General features: G+C 41.5%; 1 protein-coding gene across 1 annotated transcript; it reads left to right on the top strand.

The window, feature by feature from the left end:
* The first annotated feature begins 254 nt into the window (after positions 1–254).
* On the top strand, positions 255–21,069 carry LOC311105613 (EF-hand domain-containing protein D2-like). The gene is made up of 4 exons (XM_084147814.1): positions 255–612; positions 7,120–7,267; positions 19,449–19,583; positions 20,127–21,069. The coding sequence occupies exons 1-4, from the start codon at positions 278–280 to the stop codon at positions 20,259–20,261; spliced, it is 753 nt and encodes a 250-aa protein (XP_084003940.1). The 5' UTR covers positions 255–277; the 3' UTR covers positions 20,262–21,069.

Raw genomic sequence — 21,069 nt, forward strand, 5'->3', positions numbered from 1 at the left:
GTACCAATAATGTCTCTCAAATACTAGCTCCAATCTAAAAACATCTCCATCAAGCAATTAATTGAACAACACCTTGACTGCTCGTGTTGCACCTTTACTTGCCCCGTTTTATGCTCCCATTTGATTGGGCTTGCCTGTACTTAGTTTCAGATGTTGTAAAATAGCTCAATGGATGTTTTGATGCTGATGCTCCGTTGTGCTCCGCCCCCTCTTGAAACTCCGAGCTGACAGATACAGCTGACTTCCATCCTGAGTGCTAGGCACACGCTTCCATCGCATGAAGTCAAAGAGTCTCCTACGCACCATGGCATCGGACGAATTGGCGAGGAAACTGCAGCCCAGGATGGCCGCAGAGCAGGTTCCCCTATTCAACCCGTGTGCACCAGAGGAGACCCCGGTGAAACCGAGCGACCCTGTCCCTGAGCCGCAGGAAAAAGAGGTGGTGGTCGTTGTCAATGATGCCACATCGGAACTCACGGCGAAACTCACCCGGAGACTGGACATCAACGATGGGAACGCGGCGCCCAAGCAAGCCAAGGTGTTCAACCCTTACACGGAATTCAAAGAGTTCTCCCGCAAACAGATCAAAGACATGGAGAACATTTTCAAACGGTAGGCTTTATTTTTATTTGAATATCATTCTAATATCATTCTTGTGGCAATGGTTATAGCCTATTTTGTGACTTGACTTGATAAAGAGGTGTCCTTAGTTATGTCTGTAGGGGTGGCAGGGGAACAAAGTAACACCGGGTCAGTTGTACTGTAACAGCTTAATAACTCAAATTAGAAACAATTTAGAAAGATGTTATAAAATGTGATAATGCCTAATACGTTTAGTTTAAATCCATCAATTATTTGTTGTTTTATTGACACAAATGTGTAATTATACACATTATACTATTTTTTAAATAATAGACTTGTGGAACCATTCTCCATGTATCTAAATAATAATTGTTATTTTATTTTATTTTGTGGGGGGGGGGGGGGGGGTTCGTTGTAACACAGTACCTAAAATCGTAAATTAGACACATTCACATAATTATATAAAATGTCACTTCTTTATATCAAGATTAGCAGATAATACCTTAGAAAAATTACAAAAAAAGTCAAATTCAGACTTTTGAATGCTAAAAATATCTTATATAAAATATCTTAATTTTGGTTACTCCGTTTTTGGTCAATATGACATGCCTGAAAGATCAAATGGAAATATTTGTTGTCAATTTAGTGTATTATCATCGAAATATCAGTTTCAAATCATAATCATCATTTTTAAATTGTCCTTCATTTTTTACCATTGAAGACAGTGTTACATTTAACTCCTCAGCCTGTTACATTTCATCCCGCCTACTGTGTCAATTGTAACATTTGACTCCCGCCACTTTCGGTTGAATTGTAAAACTGGTATGTCCTAGAAATGTAGTTACAGTGTGTAATGGTAGTTGAGCTATGCATGTTGTTTGTATAAAAATATTATTCATCTAACATAAATAGCCTTTTCATAATAAGCAAAAGCCTAAAAGTGTTATTTTTTGTTCCCTGGACTCCACTATGCATGTTTTAAGAGATGAAGCCTATATATTATGTCGGAGACAACTACCTGACCACACAATTAACAAGGTGAACTGAGCTTAGTGACCTCTGTCTACTGCTTGTGGAGTTAAATTGTTGTGGAACTTCAGACTGAATGGTATTCATCTAGCCTTCAACACTTTCCATTTCTGTCATGAATAAATATTAATAATTCATCTCCCATATAGCTTACATGACAATAATTAATCTCTAGGTTGCTAGCCTAGTGTTATTGTTATTGTATAGGGCGAACCCCCCCCCCCCCCCCCCCCCCCCCCCCCTCTTTTCTCTACCTCTCATTTAATCCTCTCATAGACTACGTACTGTACAAACCTGCTGTGTGTGTGTGTGTGTGTGTGTGTGTGTGTGTGTGTGTGTGTGTGTGTGTGTAGCTAGAGCCTGCTTTGTCACTCCGGTCTCTGCAGCACCAACCCTTTAGGAAATTCATGGACCCAGTGGGGGGGGGATGTGGGGCTATACTGGGCTTTACTGACATCCTCTGTACCAGGCCAGAATAATGTTTTCTCCTGGGCCAATGGAACTGTACAGTCCCCCATTGTGCTACTGTCTTTTTTCACTGGAGGGACAAGGGCTGCTCTTCTCAAACACTGTGTCCCCAGTGACACCCCCTCTCCTGTGCGACAATGGCATCTTTGTGTGTGTGTGTGTGTGTGTGTGTGTGTGTGTGTGTGTGTGTGTGTGTGAGGGGTGTCCACTGACGAGAGGAGACCCTACTGTATACAGTGTTTCTCTGGCGAGGGAGAGAGAGAGGGGAGATTGAGACTGGACAGCGTCTGTGTGTGAGACTAGTAGTGTCCAGGTACTGTATTTGCTCAGAGCTATTGGGGAGACTACTTCAGAGCTATTCGGGAGACTACTTCAGAGCTATAGGGGAGACTACTTCAGAGCTATAGGGGAGCCTACTTCAGAGCTATAGGGGAGCCTACTTCAGAGCTATAGGGGAGACTACTTCAGAGCTATTGGGGAGACTACTTCAGAGCTATTGGGGAGACTACTTCAGAGCTATAGGGGAGCCTACTTCAGAGCTATAGGGGAGCCTACTTCAGAGCTATAGGGGAGCCTACTTCAGAGCTATAGGGGAGCCTACTTCAGAGCTATAGGGGAGACTACTTCAGAGCTATTGGGGAGACTACTTCAGAGCTATAGGGGAGCCTACTTCAGAGCTATAGGGGAGCCTACTTCAGAGCTATAGGGGAGCCTACTTCAGAGCTATAGGGGAGCCTACTTCAGAGCTATAGGGGAGCCTACTTCAGAGCTATAGGGGAGACTACTTCAGAGCTATAGGGGAGACTACTTCAGAGCTATAGGGGAGACTACCTCAGAGCTATAGGGGAGCCTACTTCAGAGCTATTGGGGAGCCTACTTCAGAGCTATTGGGGAGACTACTTCAGAGCTATAGGGGAGACTACTTCAGAGCTATAGGGGAGACTACTTCAGAGCTATAGGGGAGACTACTTACATTTCTGTTGGAGACATTGAACATGAGGACATTTTAATACTTTTGTTCCAGTTCATCTGTTCATCTAAAGCTTTGTAGCTACAGGTGCATGTGAAAACAGTGTAGAGAAGGATAATGATTGTTGGGTAGATGCAGTGACACTGCAGTTTTTCCAGGACTATGTATTTAAACTTGAGTTTTACATTTGAGTTTGACCTAATTTAGCTCTCAGCACAGTTGGAAAGGAAGACTCAGTAAGTAGAGGGGAAAATGGGTCACAGAGAGAGGGAGAGAGGAGGGGGGCTTGATATCACCCTCTTTCCTTAGGAGGACGTTGGGTTGATATAGTGAACTTACTTGAACACGCCTCTCATTGACAAACATGCACTTAGATGCACTCATGAAGAAACATTTAGTAAACGTGCCCCCCCCCCCCCCCTCTCTCTCTCTCTCTCTCTCTCTCTCTCTCTCTCTCTCTCTCTCTCACACACACCCACACACACACTGCCCCAGATTCTCTTGTGTTGGTTGAATGTGTCCTCTATCTCCTTTGCCTCTGTTTTCTTCCATGAAGACCCCCCCCCACCCCTCTCTCTCGCTCTTCATTCTCTATCTCTATGGCTTGCTCTCAAGCTGTCCTGCCCGGGGCAGGTTTTATCCATCTCTCCTATAGCCATCACTGGGGCACTTCCTAGACATATGTCCAGCCCGTGATAGACACGTGTTGCAGCATTACCCACCCAGGATAGACACATGTTGAGGCATTACCCATCTGTGATAGACACGTGTTGCAGCATTACCCACCCAGGATAGACACATGTTGAGGCATTATAGACACGTGTAGCTGCATTACCCACCCATGATAGACACGTGTAGCTGCATTACCCACCCGTGTCGTAAGTGTCATAAGTATAGACTGTCAAAGCTTTAGAGTTTGGTTTCTGTGCAATGCTCAGACCTTGATTATTAATTAGATCACAGTGAGTTGAAGTACTGTAAAACCTCCATGTCCTTAGTTTATCCTATCATCTCTCTGTAGGCTTTTCATTGGCTGAAGCGGAGAGGTCAGGTGTGCTGTCTTTGCCTGACTCATTATTTTCTGAGTGGACACTGCTTCCTTTATCTACCCAACCCCTGTTTCATCTCCTCCTGCTCTCCTTAGCTTTGCATGCAGGGTACTTGACCCTCTGACCTAGGCACTGGCGGGTAACCTAGATGTGGGTGAGACACATGCTCAGCGGGGGCAGTGGCCAGTCTGTCTGTGTCCTAAAGTTTTCTTGGATGCGGTCGTGGTGGCAGAGCCTAGCTGGGGTGAGGGCCAGGGATGGGGCACTTTGGAATGTTCTAAGTGTGGGTAGGCTAGATTGAGGGCAGGGCTGGGGCCATTCCATCCTAAATTCTGCCCCTTCTCTCACCCCTTTACACTCTGCCTCACCCTATCATCTTTTGGTCTATCCCTCCTCACCCTCTCTCTCTTCCCTGATCCTGCCCCACTCACTCACCCACTTTCTCTGCATTCCAGAGGCCTTAACCCGTCCCTGCCTTTTAACTCTGCATAACTCGAACTCATCATCAACACTACACTCTTAGAAAAAAAGGTGCTATATAGAACCTAAAAGTGTTATTCGGCTGTCCCCATAAGATAACCCTTTGAATAACCTTTTTGGTTCCAGGTAGAACCCTTTTGAGTTCCATGTAAAACCCTTTACACAGAGGGTTCTACATGGAACCCAAAATAGTTATACATGGAACCAAAAATGGTTCTCCTATGGGGACAACAGAATAACCCTTTTGGAACCCTTTTTTCTAAGAGTGTAGTCACAATTCTGACTTTTGATTGAGTCACTGATCTAAAAACAGCCTCTGGTAACGTGTTAGTCACTGTGATTTCTGAGGGATGCATTACAGATGAGGATGTAGGCGCTATCAGCCGGCCCTTATCTGCTCCATCTTCACTCAGACACTAGAACGCCCTATAGCAGCAGGAGTGACCTGAATTACACTCCTGTTGAGAGAGAGGGAGGGAGAGAGAGAGAGAGATCCAAAAATACAGTGTCCATGCCAAAAGCCTTGGTATCTATAATTACCATACTGCAGGAAGTTAGCTGTGGGACAATAAGGCCTGACTATGGGCTGTGGCACCACTCCCTGACAAAGGAAGACATTCCACAATACTGTTGTTTTCTTGCAACGTCTCACTTTTGAGTTTTTCGATAGCCAAACAGCCTTTCAGTCTTATCTATTTTACGTCAAAGCTTTCGGCAGACTTTCGGTCGGTAGATTGTGGTAGAATGCTGGGGCTGGAATAGTAGCCCAGAGTAGTATTTTACTGATCATAGTACTCAAGTGCCTCTGACCAGGCAGGTTTTCTGTTCTTTCAGCATAACATGTTGTTGTTGTGAGATACTGACTTACCCCGCTGAGGAGCTGGACTAGGACCTGTCACTAAGCTGTGAAGTGAGTCCTGTACGTACAGGTGACAGTTGCTAAGCTGCTCTGGGGTCATCAGTTGCTGTGAACAGTTGTCATACTGGTCAGCTGTGGAGGGCCAAACGGAACCAGCTGTCCTAGAACACAGATGGCAGGAAATGTGTTGTGTGTGTGTGTGTGTGTGTGTGTGTGTGTGTGTGTGTGTGTGTGTGTGTGTGTGTGTGTGTGTGTGTGTTATGTGTGTGTGTGTAATGTGTGTGTGTGTGGGTGAGGGGCATGAATATGGTGAAAAGTAATTCAGCAGGCTTGACAGGGACACAAACAGGAATGAAGGTATTGGGTGCGTTACAGTATTGGGTGGATGTAGATTGATATTCAACAGGACAAAACGTGTTTCATTAGTGGTTGTATTCGTACCAAGGATTTATTTTGGGATGGATGTTTAGCGTTAGTAAAGCAATGTTTCCCTTTGAAGTGATGTGTGTGGGGTGGGGTTCAAATCAGTGGTCCTTTGTGCTACTGAGATGATGATATCTTTAGGCTGAATGTTAGGAAGTTAATAGTCCTAAATCAGGTTGTTTTGAAGGGAGGGGGTTTAGTTCCTAAGGCCTTTGAAGAGTTGGACTGAAACAATGACCTCTCTCTCTCTTTGGTCTCTGGTCTGACCAGATTACACTCCTACCATTCAGGTGTTGGCAGATAGGAGCACTTGTGTGTGTGTGTGTGAGTGTGTGTGTGTCTGTGTGAGAGAGAGTGTGTGTGTTTCCTCACTCACACCCAGATCCAGTGCCACTCGAACAGCTGTGTGACAGGATCTATAAATACTGTTGTGTCAGATAGACAGACAGACTCCTTGCATGCCATCTCACAAACACACACACACACACACACACACACACACACACACACACACACACACACACACACACACACTGCTACTCTATCTCAATCTCACTCAGTCATGTCGCTCTCTGTTTTTCAATTACTCCCTTGATCTGTTTATCTAGGACCCCCAACACCCTTGATTAATCTGTTGTGTGTCTGATGACAAATTATTGTGTGGTGTGTTTACTGTGATTTATTAGGGAAAGTTGGTGTTTGTGTGTGTCAGTCAAGCGCAGACAGCTGTCAGGGGACTGTCCGGTTAGTGTCAACCACCTGGATCACTATTCCCAACATCATACCTTTATCATAACATGTCTGTCTCTCCTGTGTGTGTGTGTGTGTGTGTTTAATGTCATTGGCAGGCTTAGGACCTGTATCTCTATGTCTAGATGTGGCAGTCTGGTCAGAATCAGGGTATAGATGCCTTTCACCACATTGGGCCTTTCAGCCAGTCTAGGCTGAACTTAGAAAGGTTTGGCACATATCTTACTAGAGCCATGAGGTTTTGCTGAGCATTTGACCTGACCATGAGAAACACCTCTAGTTGTTGGCTATATAACTATCTATGGCCATAGCTTTTGACCTTTATGACAGACTTTAAATGTTTCCTCTCCTGATAATTTAATGTGAGGTAGTGTAATGTCTGTGTACCTTCGTCTCTCAATAGCTATATGTAGACACACCTGTATGTAGATTTGACAGTGTTAAGGAGGGCTTCATAGAGTTGTGATGTTATAATGGAAGTTCATTGAGCTACCCTCCTCTCTCTGTAGTTTTGACGGTGGTAAGGACGGCTTCATAGACCTGATGGAGTTGAAGCTGATGATGGAGAAGCTGGGAGCGCCTCAGACCCACCTGGGCCTCAAGAACATGATCAAGGAGGTGGACGAGGACTTTGATGGCAAGCTGAGCTACAGAGAGGTGTGTGTACTGTACTGTCTACGTCCATGTCAATTTCCCTGTGTGTGTGTGTGTGTGTGCCTGAGTGAGTCAATGCCTCACAAGGCCTGTTAATTACAGTGTGTATGTTTTAACTGCAGTAACACATACAGTGCCTTCAGAAACTATTCACTCTCCTTGACTTTTTCCACATTTTGTTGTGTTACAACCTGAATTTAAAATTGATTACATTTAGATTTTTTTGTCACCGGCCTACACAAAATACCCGATAATGTGAAATTGGAATTATGTTTTTGAAATGTTTACAAATGAATTAAAAATGAAAATCTCAAATGTCTTGAGTCAATAAGTATTCAACCCCTTTGTTATGGCAAGCATAAATAAGTTCAGGAGTAAAAATTTGCTTAATAAGTCACATAATAAGTTGCATGGACTCACTCTGTGTGTAATAATAATGTTTAACATGATTTTTGAATGACTACCTCATCTCTGTACCCCACACATACAATTATCTGTAAGGTCCCTCATTTGAACAGTGAATTTCAAACACAGATTCAACCACAAAGACCAGGGAGGTTTTCCAATGTCTCGCAAAGAAGGGCACCTATTGGTAGATGGGTAAAAAAAAAAAAAAGCAGACATTGAATATCCCTTTGAGCATGATGAAGTTTTTAATTACACTTTGGATGGTGTATCAATACACCCAGTCACTGCAAAGGTACAGGCGTCCTTCCTAACTCAGTTGCCGGAGAGGAAGGATACCACTCAGGGATTTCACCATGAGGCCAATGGTGACTTTAAAACAGTTACAGAGTTGAATGGCTGTGATAGGAGAAAACTGAGGATGTATCAACAACATTGTAGTTACTCCACAATACTAACCTAATTGACAGAGTGAAAAGAAGGAAGCCTGTACTCAATAAAAATATACCAAAACAGGCATCCTGTTTGAAACAAGGCACTAAAGTAATACTGCAAAAAAATGTGGCAGAACAATAAACTTTTTGTCCTGAATACAAAGTGTTATGTTTGGGGCAAATACAATACAACACATGACTGAGTACCACTCTCCATATTTTCAAGTATAGTGGTGGCTGCATCATGTTATGGGTATGCCTGTAATCGTTAAGGACTGGGGAGTTTTTCAGGACAAAAAATAAATGGAATGGAGCTAAGCACAGGCAAAATCCTAGAGGAAAACCTGGTTCAGTCTGCTTTTCACCAGACACTGGGAGATTAATTCACCTTTCAGCTGACAATAACCTAAAACATAAGGCCATATCTACACTGGAGTTGCTTACCAAGAAGACAGTGAATGTTCCTGAGTGGCCGAGTTACAGTTTTGACTTAAATCTACAAGAAAATCTATGGCAAGACCTGAAAATGGTGTCTAGCAATGATCAACAACCAATTTGACAGAGCTTGAAGAATTTTGGAAAGAATAATGTGTTAATGTTGCACAATCCAAGTGTGGAAAGCTTTTAAAGACTTACCCATAAAGACTCACAGCTGTAATCACTGCCAAAAAACAAAAACAAAGGTGCTTCTACAAAATATTGACTCAGGGGTGTGAATACTGTAAATGAGATATTTCTGCATTTCATTTTCAATAAATGTGCAAACATTTCTTAAAACATGTTTTCACTTTGTCATTATGGGGTATTGTCAAAATCCATTTTGAATTCAGGCTGTAACACAACAAAATGTGGAGAGAGAGAGAGAGAGAGAGAGAGAGAGGGAGGAAAAGGGCAACCAGTGGAGCACAAACACCATTGTAAATACAACCTATATTTATCTGTTTATTTATTTTCCCTTTCATACTTCAACTATTTGCACATTGTTACAACATTGCTAATAATATAACATTTGAAATGTCTATATTATTTAACAACTTTTGTGTGTATAATGTTTACTGTTAATTTTTTTAAAATGTATTTCCCTTGTTTATTTCCCTTTTATTTCTTGTCTATTTCACTTGCTTTAGCAATGTAAACATATGTTTCCCATGCCAATAAAGCCCTTTGAATTGCATTGAATTTAGAGCGAAAGAAGCTGATTACAACAGGTAGAGCACACTTCTGCATGACTTATTTCATGGGAGGGGGCTGAGGCTATCTCCCCGTATCCCTCTTACTCCCCTCCCTCTCTCTTTTTCTCTTTCCTACCCCCTCCCTCGCCCTTCTTACTCCTCTCCCTCTCCCTCCTTATCTTTCCTACTTCCCTCTCTCTCTCCTTCTCTTTCCTACCCCCTCCCTCGCCCTTCTTACTCCTCTCCCTCTCCCTCCTTATCTTTCCTACTTCCCTCTCTCCCTCCTTATCTTTCCTACTTCCCTCTCTCTCTCCTTCTCTTTCCTACCCCCTCCCTCTCCCTTCTCCCTCATATTCCCCTCCCTCTCAATTCAATTTCAATTTAAGGGCTTTTATTGGCATGGGAAACGTATGTTAACATTGCCAAAGCAAGTGAAGTAGAGAGTAAACAAAAGTGAAATAATTTTTTTATATTAACAGTAAACATTACACTCAGAAATTCCAAAAGAATAAAGACATTTCAAATGTCATATTATGTACAGTGGGGAGAACAAGTATTTGATACACTGCCGATTTTGCAGGTTTTCCTACTTACAAAGCATGTAGAGGTCTGTAATTTTTATCATAGGTACACTTCAACTGTGAGAGACGGAATCTAAAATAAAAATCCAGGAAATCACATTGTATGATTTTTAAGTAATTAATTTGCATTTTATTGCATGACATAAGTATTTGATCACCTACCAACCAGTAAGAATTCCGGCTCTCACAGACCTGTTCGTTTTTCTTTAAGAAGCCCTCCTGTTCTCCACTCATTACCTGTATTAACTGCACCTGTTTGAACTCGTTACCTGTATAAAAGACACCTGCAAGATCTCACCTCGTGGGGCTTCAATGATCATGAGGAAGGTGAGGGATCAGCCCAGAACTACACGGCAGGACCTGGTCAATGACCTGAAGAGAGCTGGGTCCACAGTCTCAAAGAAAACCATTAGTAACACACTACGCCGTCATGGATTAAAATCCTGCAGTGCACGCAAGGTCCCCCTGCTCAAGCCAGCGCATGTCCAGGCCCATCTGAAGTTTGCCAATGACCATCTGGATGATCCAGAGGAGGAATGGGAGAAGGTCATGTGGTCTGATGAGACAAAAATATAGTTTTTTGGTCTAAACTCCACTCGCCGTGTTTGGAGGAAGAAGAAGGATGAGTACAACCCCAAGAACACCATCCCAACCGTGAAGCATGGAAGTGGAAACATCATTCTTTGGGGATGCTTTTCTGCAAAGGGGACAGGACAACTGCACCATATTGAGGGGAGGATGGATGGGGCGAGATCTTGGCCAACAACCTCCTTCCCTCAGTAAGAGCATTGAAGATGGGTCGTGGCTGGGTCTTCCAGCATGAAAACGACCCGAAACACACAGCCAGGGCAACTAAGGAGTGGCTCCATAAGAAGGATCTCAAGGTCCTGGAGTGGCCTAGCCAGTCTCCAGACCTGAATCCAATAGAAAATCTTTGGAGGGAGCTTAAAGTCCGTATTGCCCAGCGACAGCCCCGAAACCTGAAGGATCTGGAGAAAGTCTGTATGGAGGAGTGGGCCAAAATCCCTGCTGCAGTGTGTGCAAACCTGGTCAAGACCTACAGGAAACGTATGATCTCTGTAATTGCAAACAAAGGTTTCTGTACCAAATATTAAGTTCTGCTTTTCTGATGTATCAAATACTTATGTCATGCAACAAAATGCAAATTAATTACTTACAAATCATACAATGTGATTTTCAGTGTATCAAATACTTGTTCTCCCCACTGTATGTTTTTGGTTGGATAGGTTTCTCAATTTCTTTCTTAGGTTTTTGCATTCTTCATCAAACCATTTGTCACTGTTGTTACTTTTCTTCGGTTTTCTGTTAGATATTTTTAGATTTGATAGGGAAGCTGAGAGGTTAGTGGAACATTTTGTCCAGGAAGTTGTCTAAAAGGGATTGAATTTGTTGTTGCCTAATTGTTTTTTGGTAGGTTTCGACACTACTTTCCTTCCATCTATAGCATTTCTTAATATTATTCAGTTCCTTTGGCTTTGACGCCTCATGATTGAGTATTGCTCTGTTCAAGTAGACCAGGGTTCTTCAATTCCGGTCCTGGAGGGCCGAAACAATTCTGTTTTTTATTTCTACCTGGTAGTTAATTGCACTCACCTGGTGTCCCAGGTCTGAATTAGCCCCTGATTAGAAGGAGAGGATGAAAAACAGAGGTGTTTTGGCCCTCCAGGTCCGGAATTGAAGAACCCTGAAGTAGACTGTGATTTTGCTGTGGTCTGATAGGGGTGTCAGTGGGCTGACTGTGAATGCTCTGAGAGACTCTGCGTTGAGGTCAGTGATAAAGTAGTCTACAGTACTACTGCCAAGAGATGAGCTATAGGTGTACCTACCATAGGAGTCCCCTCGAAGCCTACCATTGACTATGTACATACCCAGTGTGCGACAGAGCTGCAGGAGTTGTGACCCGTTAATGTTGGTTATGTTGTCGTAGTTGTGCCTAGGGGGGCATATTGGGGAGGGAATGCTGTCACCTCCAGGTAGGTGTTTGTCCCCCTGTGTGCTGAGGGTGTCAGGTTCTTGTCCAGTTCTGGCATTTAGGTCGCCACAGACTAGTACATGTCCCTGGGTCTGGAAATGATTGATTTCCCCCTCCAGGATGGAGAAGCTGTCTTCATTAAAGTATGGGGATTCTAGTGGGGGGATATAGGTAGCACACAGGAGGACATTTTTCTCTGTTGAGATAATTTCCTTTTGAATTTCTAGCCAAATGTAAAATGTTCCTGTTTTGATTAATTTAATAGAGTGAGTTAGGTCTGCTCTATACCAAATTAGCATGCCCCCTGAGTCCCTTCCCTGTTTCACACCTGGTAGTTTGGTGGATGGGACTACCAGCTCTCTTTAACCTAGAGGGCAACCAGTGGGTCCGTCTCCTCTATACCATGTTTCTTGTAGGATGACAATGTCTTTATTTCCGATTTCTTTGGTGAAGTCCAGGTTCCTGCTCTTTAGGCCAAAGGCAGATGGCCTCAGGCCTTGGATATTCCAGGATGAAATAGTGAAGGCTTTGTGTTCCATAAAGTGTCTAATGTTGTTGGTCGTGTGGTTTGGCCTCAGGCCAGAAATTGTGAGCAGAGCCTGCTGAGCATCTGGTACATGCCATTGTCTTGGGCTAGTGTAAGAGTGGGGGTTGGGCCTGTTTGCCTGCTCACAGCCTGGGCGTATGTGTGACTTTCATGTTGAGGCCCCCTTTAGGGTCCGGGCGAAGGTGGGCACTGCTGCCTTGTATAGGTGGACCTGGTCGTAAAGGCTGTTCACGTCCAGGGTGGAGTGGTGGGCCAGGTAGACATTTGGTTTTGAGGCACAGTCACGGGAAATACTTGCGTTTACCTGCTGTATGGTAGTAGGGTTGAAATATTTTCGTGGTAGCAGGGTTGAGATAGCCACTTGTGCGTTGGGGAAAGTAGAATAAGCTTTTTCTATCACTCCCTTGAGTACTGTGGCCACCCTTTCCTGCTGTGTTCTCAGGTCGTTTGTGCCTGTGTGTATTATTATGTGGCTGGGTGATCCTAGTTGGTCCTCAGACAGAAGGTCTAGGGCGCGCTGGGTGTTTGGACACCAGAGTTTAGACACTGTGTGTTTGGGGAAAAGTTTATTTAATTTTATGTATTTCCCGTTTGAGTCCATAAGGAATACAATCTGTGGCTTGTGTATGTCTTCAGTGGGTGTGGGGGGGTCGTCATGAGGACTATCAGGGTGTCTGACAGGGGGGTTGCTCAGAGGTGTTGGGGTCCCCAGGGCTTGGGGTTCTTCATTTGTTTGTCAGGCTGTGATGTCGAGGCTATGGTCAGGGTCTAGGGTGTACTGTTCTGCTGCTGTGTCGAGACTTTGGTCAGAATCTGAGGTGGGCTGTTCTGCTGGCTTCTCTGCGGGGGTGGCCAGCTCGCTAATGAGTTGTTCTCTGTCACCCGACATCGTTCTCACCTTCTCCTCCAGCACTCTGATCCTCTCCTGTAGTGCTCTGTTCTTCTCCTGCTCCTGCTCTTTCTCCTGTTGATGTTGTCTCACCACAGTCCAGAGTGCAGATAAGTCTCTCTCCACCTCCAGCTCTTCAGGTCTAGTTAAGGGGGTGTTGTTGTGCTGAACTGTTGTCTGGGTCTGCGCTGACTGGAGTGTAATCACCTGCTGTTCCAGCACCACCTGCCTTACCTCCAGCTGGGTGAATGTATCCTTCATTTCAATGAGGGAGTAGTACTCTGTGCTGGGAAGTTGACTTTCTGCTTGGGGTTGCTCGTCTGTGGGGTTATTTATTGAAAAGGTCTGGTCTGACCCGCTCGGGGTGGGGGTATCTTTCTCAAGGGAGAGCTTCTCCTGCTGAGCTATTTCTTTGATTAGGTAAAAGTCCAGCTGGAACTGTTTGGTGTTGCCCTGGACCAATACTGTTCCAGATTTATAGAGATTTATATTAGCTGACTCAGAGTCCTCATTGTCTAGTATCCTGAGTTTCCACCCATCGCTAACACCCCCCCCCCTCTTAACAGAGGGGTAGTGTGCTAGTATAGCACTGTGCCATGCCTGGGGATGGTCTGTGTGGAAGATAAGGTTGCTTATGTTCCATTTTTATAAAAGTCAGCAAAAAGTGTCTCCTGATTTCCCATAGGGAGCTTCATTTTGTACTCTTCGTGTCTTATCATTCTTTACATACAGGGGGTACTGTCTTTTAATTACCTCTGAACAGCGGGAGGGTGCTTCTAAGGCCTTTCCATTTGGTTGGGGTAGACTGTGCGACTCTCCTGCCATTGTTGGGCTCAAGGGCTTTGACACCTCTCACTTCACACATCAGTACTAATTGAAGTTGTATCTCTTTGTACTAGCAAGCTTGGTAGCCTTAGCATTCAGTCCTTATAAAGTAAAATATATCATTGTAATGTATTTTTCTTCTTGGTTTTTGAAAGTAAAAAATTGTTTCAGACTAAACATTACTCACTCAGTTGCAGGTTGGATGGTGTTTTCAGGTTTCTGTTTGTTTGCCAGAGCATTTGCTGTATAGTTTGGGAATAGTAATCCTTGGTAGTAGAAAGCCTTCCAGGTAATTCCGTCCAAAATCAAGTTGTAGGTTTGGAGTTTTGGTTTGGAATGAAGGTTATGTTGTGGAGGGTAGCATCCTGTATATGTCCCTGCCAAAAAAATCTAAGTTTATCTAACTCTAAATCTATATTTTTTGTAAAAACATGCTGGAAAATGCAGGAGCAATGTCTTTGAGCTCTCTCTTTCTCTCTTGGGTCTCTCTCTCTGCATCTTTCCTACCCCCTCTCTCGTTCTCTCTCACACACTCACAGGGTATAACAGGTGATAGGGGCAGCTGAACAGAGATACAAAGACTCTGTTGTGTTTCAGCTCTGAGGTATTGACTAAAGCCAAATGCTTGCTTCTCTTTGCCTCTCATTCTCCTGATTGGAGTAGCAGGGTTCCACACAGACATATCCCATTACACAGCACAGTCCCCCTAGGACCACTGGTGGTCAGGCTAGATGGAGAATTCTATCACCCCTCTGAGCCTGGTTCCTCTCTAGGTGTCTTCCTAGGTTCCTGCCTTTCTAGGGAGTTTTCCCTAGCCACTCTGCTTCTGCATCTGAATTGCTTGCGCTTTGTGGTTTTAGGCTGGGTATCAGTATAGTACTTTGTGACAACTGCTGACGTAAAAAGGGCTTTATAAAATTTGGTTGATTGATATCAGGTCGCTACACCAAGGTCGCATACAGAAATCACTTCTCATAGGAGGACAGTTCTGACACTAAACCCACAGACATGAACAGTTGTTATCACGTCTATATGATGTTATCCAGGCTCTGCTGTAGCCGGCCGCAACCGGGAGACCAATGGGGCGGCGCACAATTGGCCCAGCGTCGTCCAGGGTATGGGAAGGGAATGGCAGGCAGGGAGGTAGCTCAGTTGATAGAGCATGGCGTTTGCAACGCCAGGGTTGTGGGTTCGTTTCCCACGGGGGGCCAGTATGAAAATAATAATATATGCACTAACTGTAAGTCGCTCTGGATAAAAGCATCAGCTAAATGACGTAAATGTAAATGTAAAATGTTATGATATTAGAAGGAACCGTTATCACTTCTATATGATGTTATGATATTAGAAGGAACCGTTATCACTTCTATATGATGTTATGTTATTAGAAGGAACCGTTATCACTTCTATATGATGTTATGATATTAGAAGGAACCGTTATCACTTCTATATGATGTTATGATATTAGAAGGAACCGTTATCACTTCTATATGATGTTATGATATTAGAAGGAACCATTATCACTTCTATATGATGTTATGTTATTAGAAGGAACCGTTATCACTTCTATATGATGTTATGTTATTAGAAGGAACCATTATCACTTCTATATGATGTTATGTTATTAGAAGGAACCGTTATCACTTCTATATGATGTTATGATATTAGAAGGAACAGTTATCACTTCTATATGATGTTATGATATTAGAAGGAACCATTATCACTTCTATATGATGTTATGTTATTAGAAGGAACCGTTATCACTTCTATATGATGTTATGTTATTAGAAGGAACCATTATCACTTCTATATGATGTTATTGTTATTAGAAGGAACCATTATCACTTCTATATGATGTTATGATATTAGAATAAACAGTTATCACTTCTATATGATGTTATGATATTAGAAGGAACAGTTATCACTTCTATATGATGTTATGATATTAGAAGGAACCGTTATCACTTCTATATGATGTTATGATATTAGAAGGAACCATTATCACTTCTATATGATGTTATGTTATTAGAAGGAACCGTTATCACTTCTATATGATGTTATTGTTATTAGAAGGAACCATTATCACTTCTATATGATGTTATGATATTAGAAGGAACAGTTATCACTTCTATATGATGTTATGATATTAGAAGGAACAGTTATCACTTCTATATGATGTTATGATATTAGAAGGAACAGTTATCACTTCTATATGATGTTATGTTATTAGAAGGAACCATTATCACTTCTATATGATGTTATGATATTAGAAGGATCCATTATCACTTCTATGTGATGTTATGATATTAGAAGGAATCGTTATCACTTCTATATGATGTTATGATATTAGAAGGAACCATTATCACTTCTATATGATGTTATGATATTAGAAGGAACCGTTATCACTTCTATATGATGTTATGTTATTAGAAGGAACCATTATCACTTCTATATGATGTTATGATATTAGAAGGAACCATTATCACTTCTATATGATGTTATGTTATTAGAAGGAACCGTTATCACTTCTATATGATGTTATGATATTAGAAGGAACAGTTATCACTTCTATATGATGTTATGATATTAGAAGGAACCATTATCACTTCTATATGATGTTATGTTATTAGAAGGAACCGTTATCACTTCTATATGATGTTATGTTATTAGAAGGAACCATTATCACTTCTATATGATGTTATGTTATTAGAAGGAACCGTTATCACTTCTATATGATGTTATGATATTAGAAGGAACAGTTATCACTTCTATATGATGTTATGATATTAGAAGGAACCATTATCACTTCTATATGATGTTATGTTATTAGAAGGAACCGTTATCACTTCTATATGATGTTATGTTATTAGAAGGAACCATTATCACTTCTATATGATGTTATGATATTAGAATAAACAGTTATCACTTCTATATGATGTTATGATATTAGAAGGAACAGTTATCACTTCTATATGATGTTATGATATTAGAAGGAACCGTTATCACTTCTATATGATGTTATGATATTAGAAGGAACCATTATCACTTCTATATGATGTTATGTTATTAGAAGGAACCGTTATCACTTCTATATGATGTTATTGTTATTAGAAGGAACCATTATCACTTCTATATGATGTTATGATATTAGAAGGAACAGTTATCACTTCTATATGATGTTATGATATTAGAAGGAACAGTTATCACTTCTATATGATGTTATGATATTAGAAGGAACAGTTATCACTTCTATATGATGTTATGTTATTAGAAGGAACCATTATCACTTCTATATGATGTTATGATATTAGAAGGATCCATTATCACTTCTATGTGATGTTATGATATTAGAAGGAATCGTTATCACTTCTATATGATGTTATGATATTAGAAGGAACCATTATCACTTCTATATGATGTTATGATATTAGAAGGAACCGTTATCACTTCTATATGATGTTATGTTATTAGAAGGAACCATTATCACTTCTATATGATGTTATGATATTAGAAGGAACCGTTATCACTTCTATATGATGTTATGATATTAGAAGGAACAGTTATCACTTCTATATGATGTTATGATATTAGAAGGAACAGTTATCACTTCTATATGATGTTATGATATTAGAAGGAACAGTTATCACTTCTATATGATGTTATGTTATTAGAAGGAACCATTATCACTTCTATATGATGTTATGATATTAGAAGGATCCATTATCACTTCTATGTGATGTTATGATATTAGAAGGAACCGTTATCACTTCTAAATTATATGATGTTATTTTAATAGAAGGAACCGTTATCACTTCTATATGATGTTATGATATTAGAAGGAACCGTTATCACTTCTATATGATGTTATGATATTAGAAGGAACCGTTATCACTTCTATATGATGTTATGATATTAGACTGTTAGGTAATTATTGGTGTTGTGAAGCTTTGTAGGGATTGCAAGTTATGACATACAATTGTTGTGGCAGTACATTAAATGTAGGACCCTATATTTGGCAAAAAATCACTTCGTAGCTGTTTTTAGAGCAACAAAAATAAACTATGACCTACAATAACATCTTCGTGTTTATTTCACAATGTGCAGGGCACTGTAATAAGGGAGTACAGTGAGGGAAAAAAGTATTTGATCCCCTGCTGATTTTGTACGTTTGCCCACTGACAAAGAAATGATCAGTCTATAATTTTAATGGTAGGTTTATTTGAACAGTGAGAGACAGAAAAACCAAACAAAAATCCAGAAAAACGCATGTCAAAAATGTTATAAATTGATTTGCATTTTAATGAGGGAAATAAGTATTTGACCCCCTCTCAATCAGAAAGATTTCTGGCTCACAGGTGTCTTTTATACAGGTAACGAGCTGAGATTAGGAGCACACTCTTAAAGGGAGTGCTCCTAATCTCAGCTTGTTACCTGTTTAAAAGACACCTGTCCACAGAAGCAATCAATCAATCAGATTCCAAACACTCCACCATGGCCAAGACCAAAGAGCTCTCCAAGGATGTCAGGGACAAGATTGTAGACCTACACAAGGCTGGAATGGGCTACAAGACCATCGCCAAGCAGCTTGGTGAGAAGGTGACAACAGTTGGTGCGATTATTCGCAAATGGAAGAAACACAAAAGAACTGTCAATCTCCCTCGGCCTGGGGCTCCATGCAAGATCTCACCTCGTGGAGTTGCAATGATCATGAGAACGGTGAGGAATCAGCCCAGAACTACACGGGAGGATCTTGTCAATGATCTCAAGGCAGCTGGGACCATATACACCAAGAAAACAATTGGTAACACACTAAGCCGTGAAGGACTGAAATCCTGCAGCGCCCGCAAGGTCCCCCTGCTCAAGAAAGCACAAATACAGGCCCGTCTGAAGTTTGCCAATGAACATCTGAATGATTCAGAGGAGAACTGGGTGAAAGTGTTGTGGTCAGATGAGACCAAAATCGAGCCCTTTGGCATCAACTCAACTCACCGTGTTTGGAGAAGGAGGAATGCTGCCTATGACCCCAAGAACACCATCCCCACCGTCAAACGTGGAGGTGGAAACATTAAAATGCAAATCAATTTCTAAAATTTTTGACATGCGTTTTTCTGGATTTTGTTGTTGTTATTCTGTCTCTCACTGTTCAAATAAACCTACCATTAAAATGATAGACTGATCATGTCTTTGTCAGTGGGCAAACGTACAAAATCAGCAGGGGATCAAATACTTTATTCCCTCACTGTATATATTCTACAATCTACTGACCTAAAAAGTATAGATATGTGTAGTTCTGTCTGAGCCTCTCTCACCCACCCTGATGTTTTCCTCTCTCCTCCAGTTCCTGCTGATCTTCAGGCGAGCAGCAGCAGGCGAGCTGCAGGAGGAGAGTGGTCTGATAGCTCTGGCCAGACTGTCTGAGATAGACGTCTCCACAGAGGGAGTCATGGGGGCACGGGACTTCTTCGAGGCTAAGGTAGGAATGGGATAGAGGAAGAGGAGAGAGAGAGAGTATGTGTGTGTGTGTGTGTGTGTGTGTGTGAAAAGGGTTGGTTATGTGTCAACGTTATAGAATCAATGCCCATGACGAACCAGGGTGATTGGACAAGGGGAGGGTGTGTGATGTGTGTTAAGTGTCCCAGATGTATAGTTGTGAAGACTTGAGGAAATACAGGTCACAGTATACGGGTCACAAGCACTCAGCTAATGACAAAGCAAAAACAGGTTTTTAGAAATTTTTGCAAATGTATTAATAATAAAAGAACTGATATCTTATTTACATAAGTATTCAGACCCTTTACTCAGTATGCATATGCAAAAATGTTGAAAAACATGTTTTCTCTTTGTCATTATGGGGTATTGTATGTAGATTGATGAGGAAAACAATTAATTTAATCAATTTTAGAATAAGGCTGTAATGTAACAAAATGTGGAAGAAGTCAAAGGTCTGAATACTTTCCAAATGCACTGTATAATCCCTTGCTGTACTGTAGATCTAATAGTGTGTTGTATGGTGCAGGTGCAGGCTCTGAAGGTGGGCAGTAAGTTTGAGGCTGAGATCCGAGAGGAGCAGGAGGAACAGAAGAGACAGGCGCTGGATATGAAACAGAGGCGGGCTGCCTTCAAAGAGCTGCAGTCTGCCTTCTGCTCCTAATACAGTACACACACACACACACACTAAAACACACACACACACACTAAAACACACACACACACACACACTAAAACACACACACACACACTAAAACACACGCACACACTAAAACACACGCACACACTAAAACACACACACACACACACTAAAACACACACACACACACTAAAACACAGACACACACTAAAACACAGACACACACTAAAACATGCATGATCACACGCATACTCACTTGCACAGAAAAGGAGGATTTAAAGCAGTTCCATAGCTTCCCTGAATACACAAATAATAATATTTTATTGAATAATGAAAGATTGATATTAAGGTTATCGTTATGATATGACTATTATGATTGATTGTTGTTATTATTGTTCTAATAAAAATGATTATACAGAATATTCTCACTTATTTTAAAACAGTGAGGTCATACCTATTTGAAGAAAATTGATTTTTCTATTTGCCATCAATAATTTAATTGTTTAATGTTTGATGTACATTACAGAAAAGGTTATGTGGAGCAATGTATTGACCAATTTATGTGTAGAAGGCAAAGGAATGTTAAAATACCTGTCTGTTGAAACCTTTAAAAATCACTCTGTGAATCTACGTTTTTGCTATTGGCATATTGTAGGTGGTGTTGTTATACTGAATATTGACCTGTAATCCATGTTTGTTTAATTTCTAGAAACATACCATCATGTAGCAATGTAGCATTATGTTTTCTTATGTGTTCTGAAATTAAAAGGAAATGGATGTATTGTATTTTTCCATAAATTAAACAATGGTAATCACAATCTGTGTGTTTCTC

Source organism: Coregonus lavaretus, assembly GCF_964263955.1.
Source record: "Coregonus lavaretus genome assembly, chromosome: 30".
Classification (NCBI taxonomy): Eukaryota; Metazoa; Chordata; class Actinopteri; order Salmoniformes; family Salmonidae; genus Coregonus; species Coregonus lavaretus.

Bases quoted from the DNA above. Each gene is read 5' to 3' on its own strand.
- LOC311105613 (XM_084147814.1), top strand. From the start codon at position 278: ATGAAGTCAAAGAGTCTCCTACGCACCATGGCATCGGACGAATTGGCG. The intron at 7,268-19,448 runs GTGTGTGTACTG...TCTCTCCTCCAG, and splicing joins GCAAGCTGAGCTACAGAGAG to TTCCTGCTGATCTTCAGGCG. The intron at 19,584-20,126 runs GTAGGAATGGGA...TGTATGGTGCAG, and splicing joins GGGACTTCTTCGAGGCTAAG to GTGCAGGCTCTGAAGGTGGG.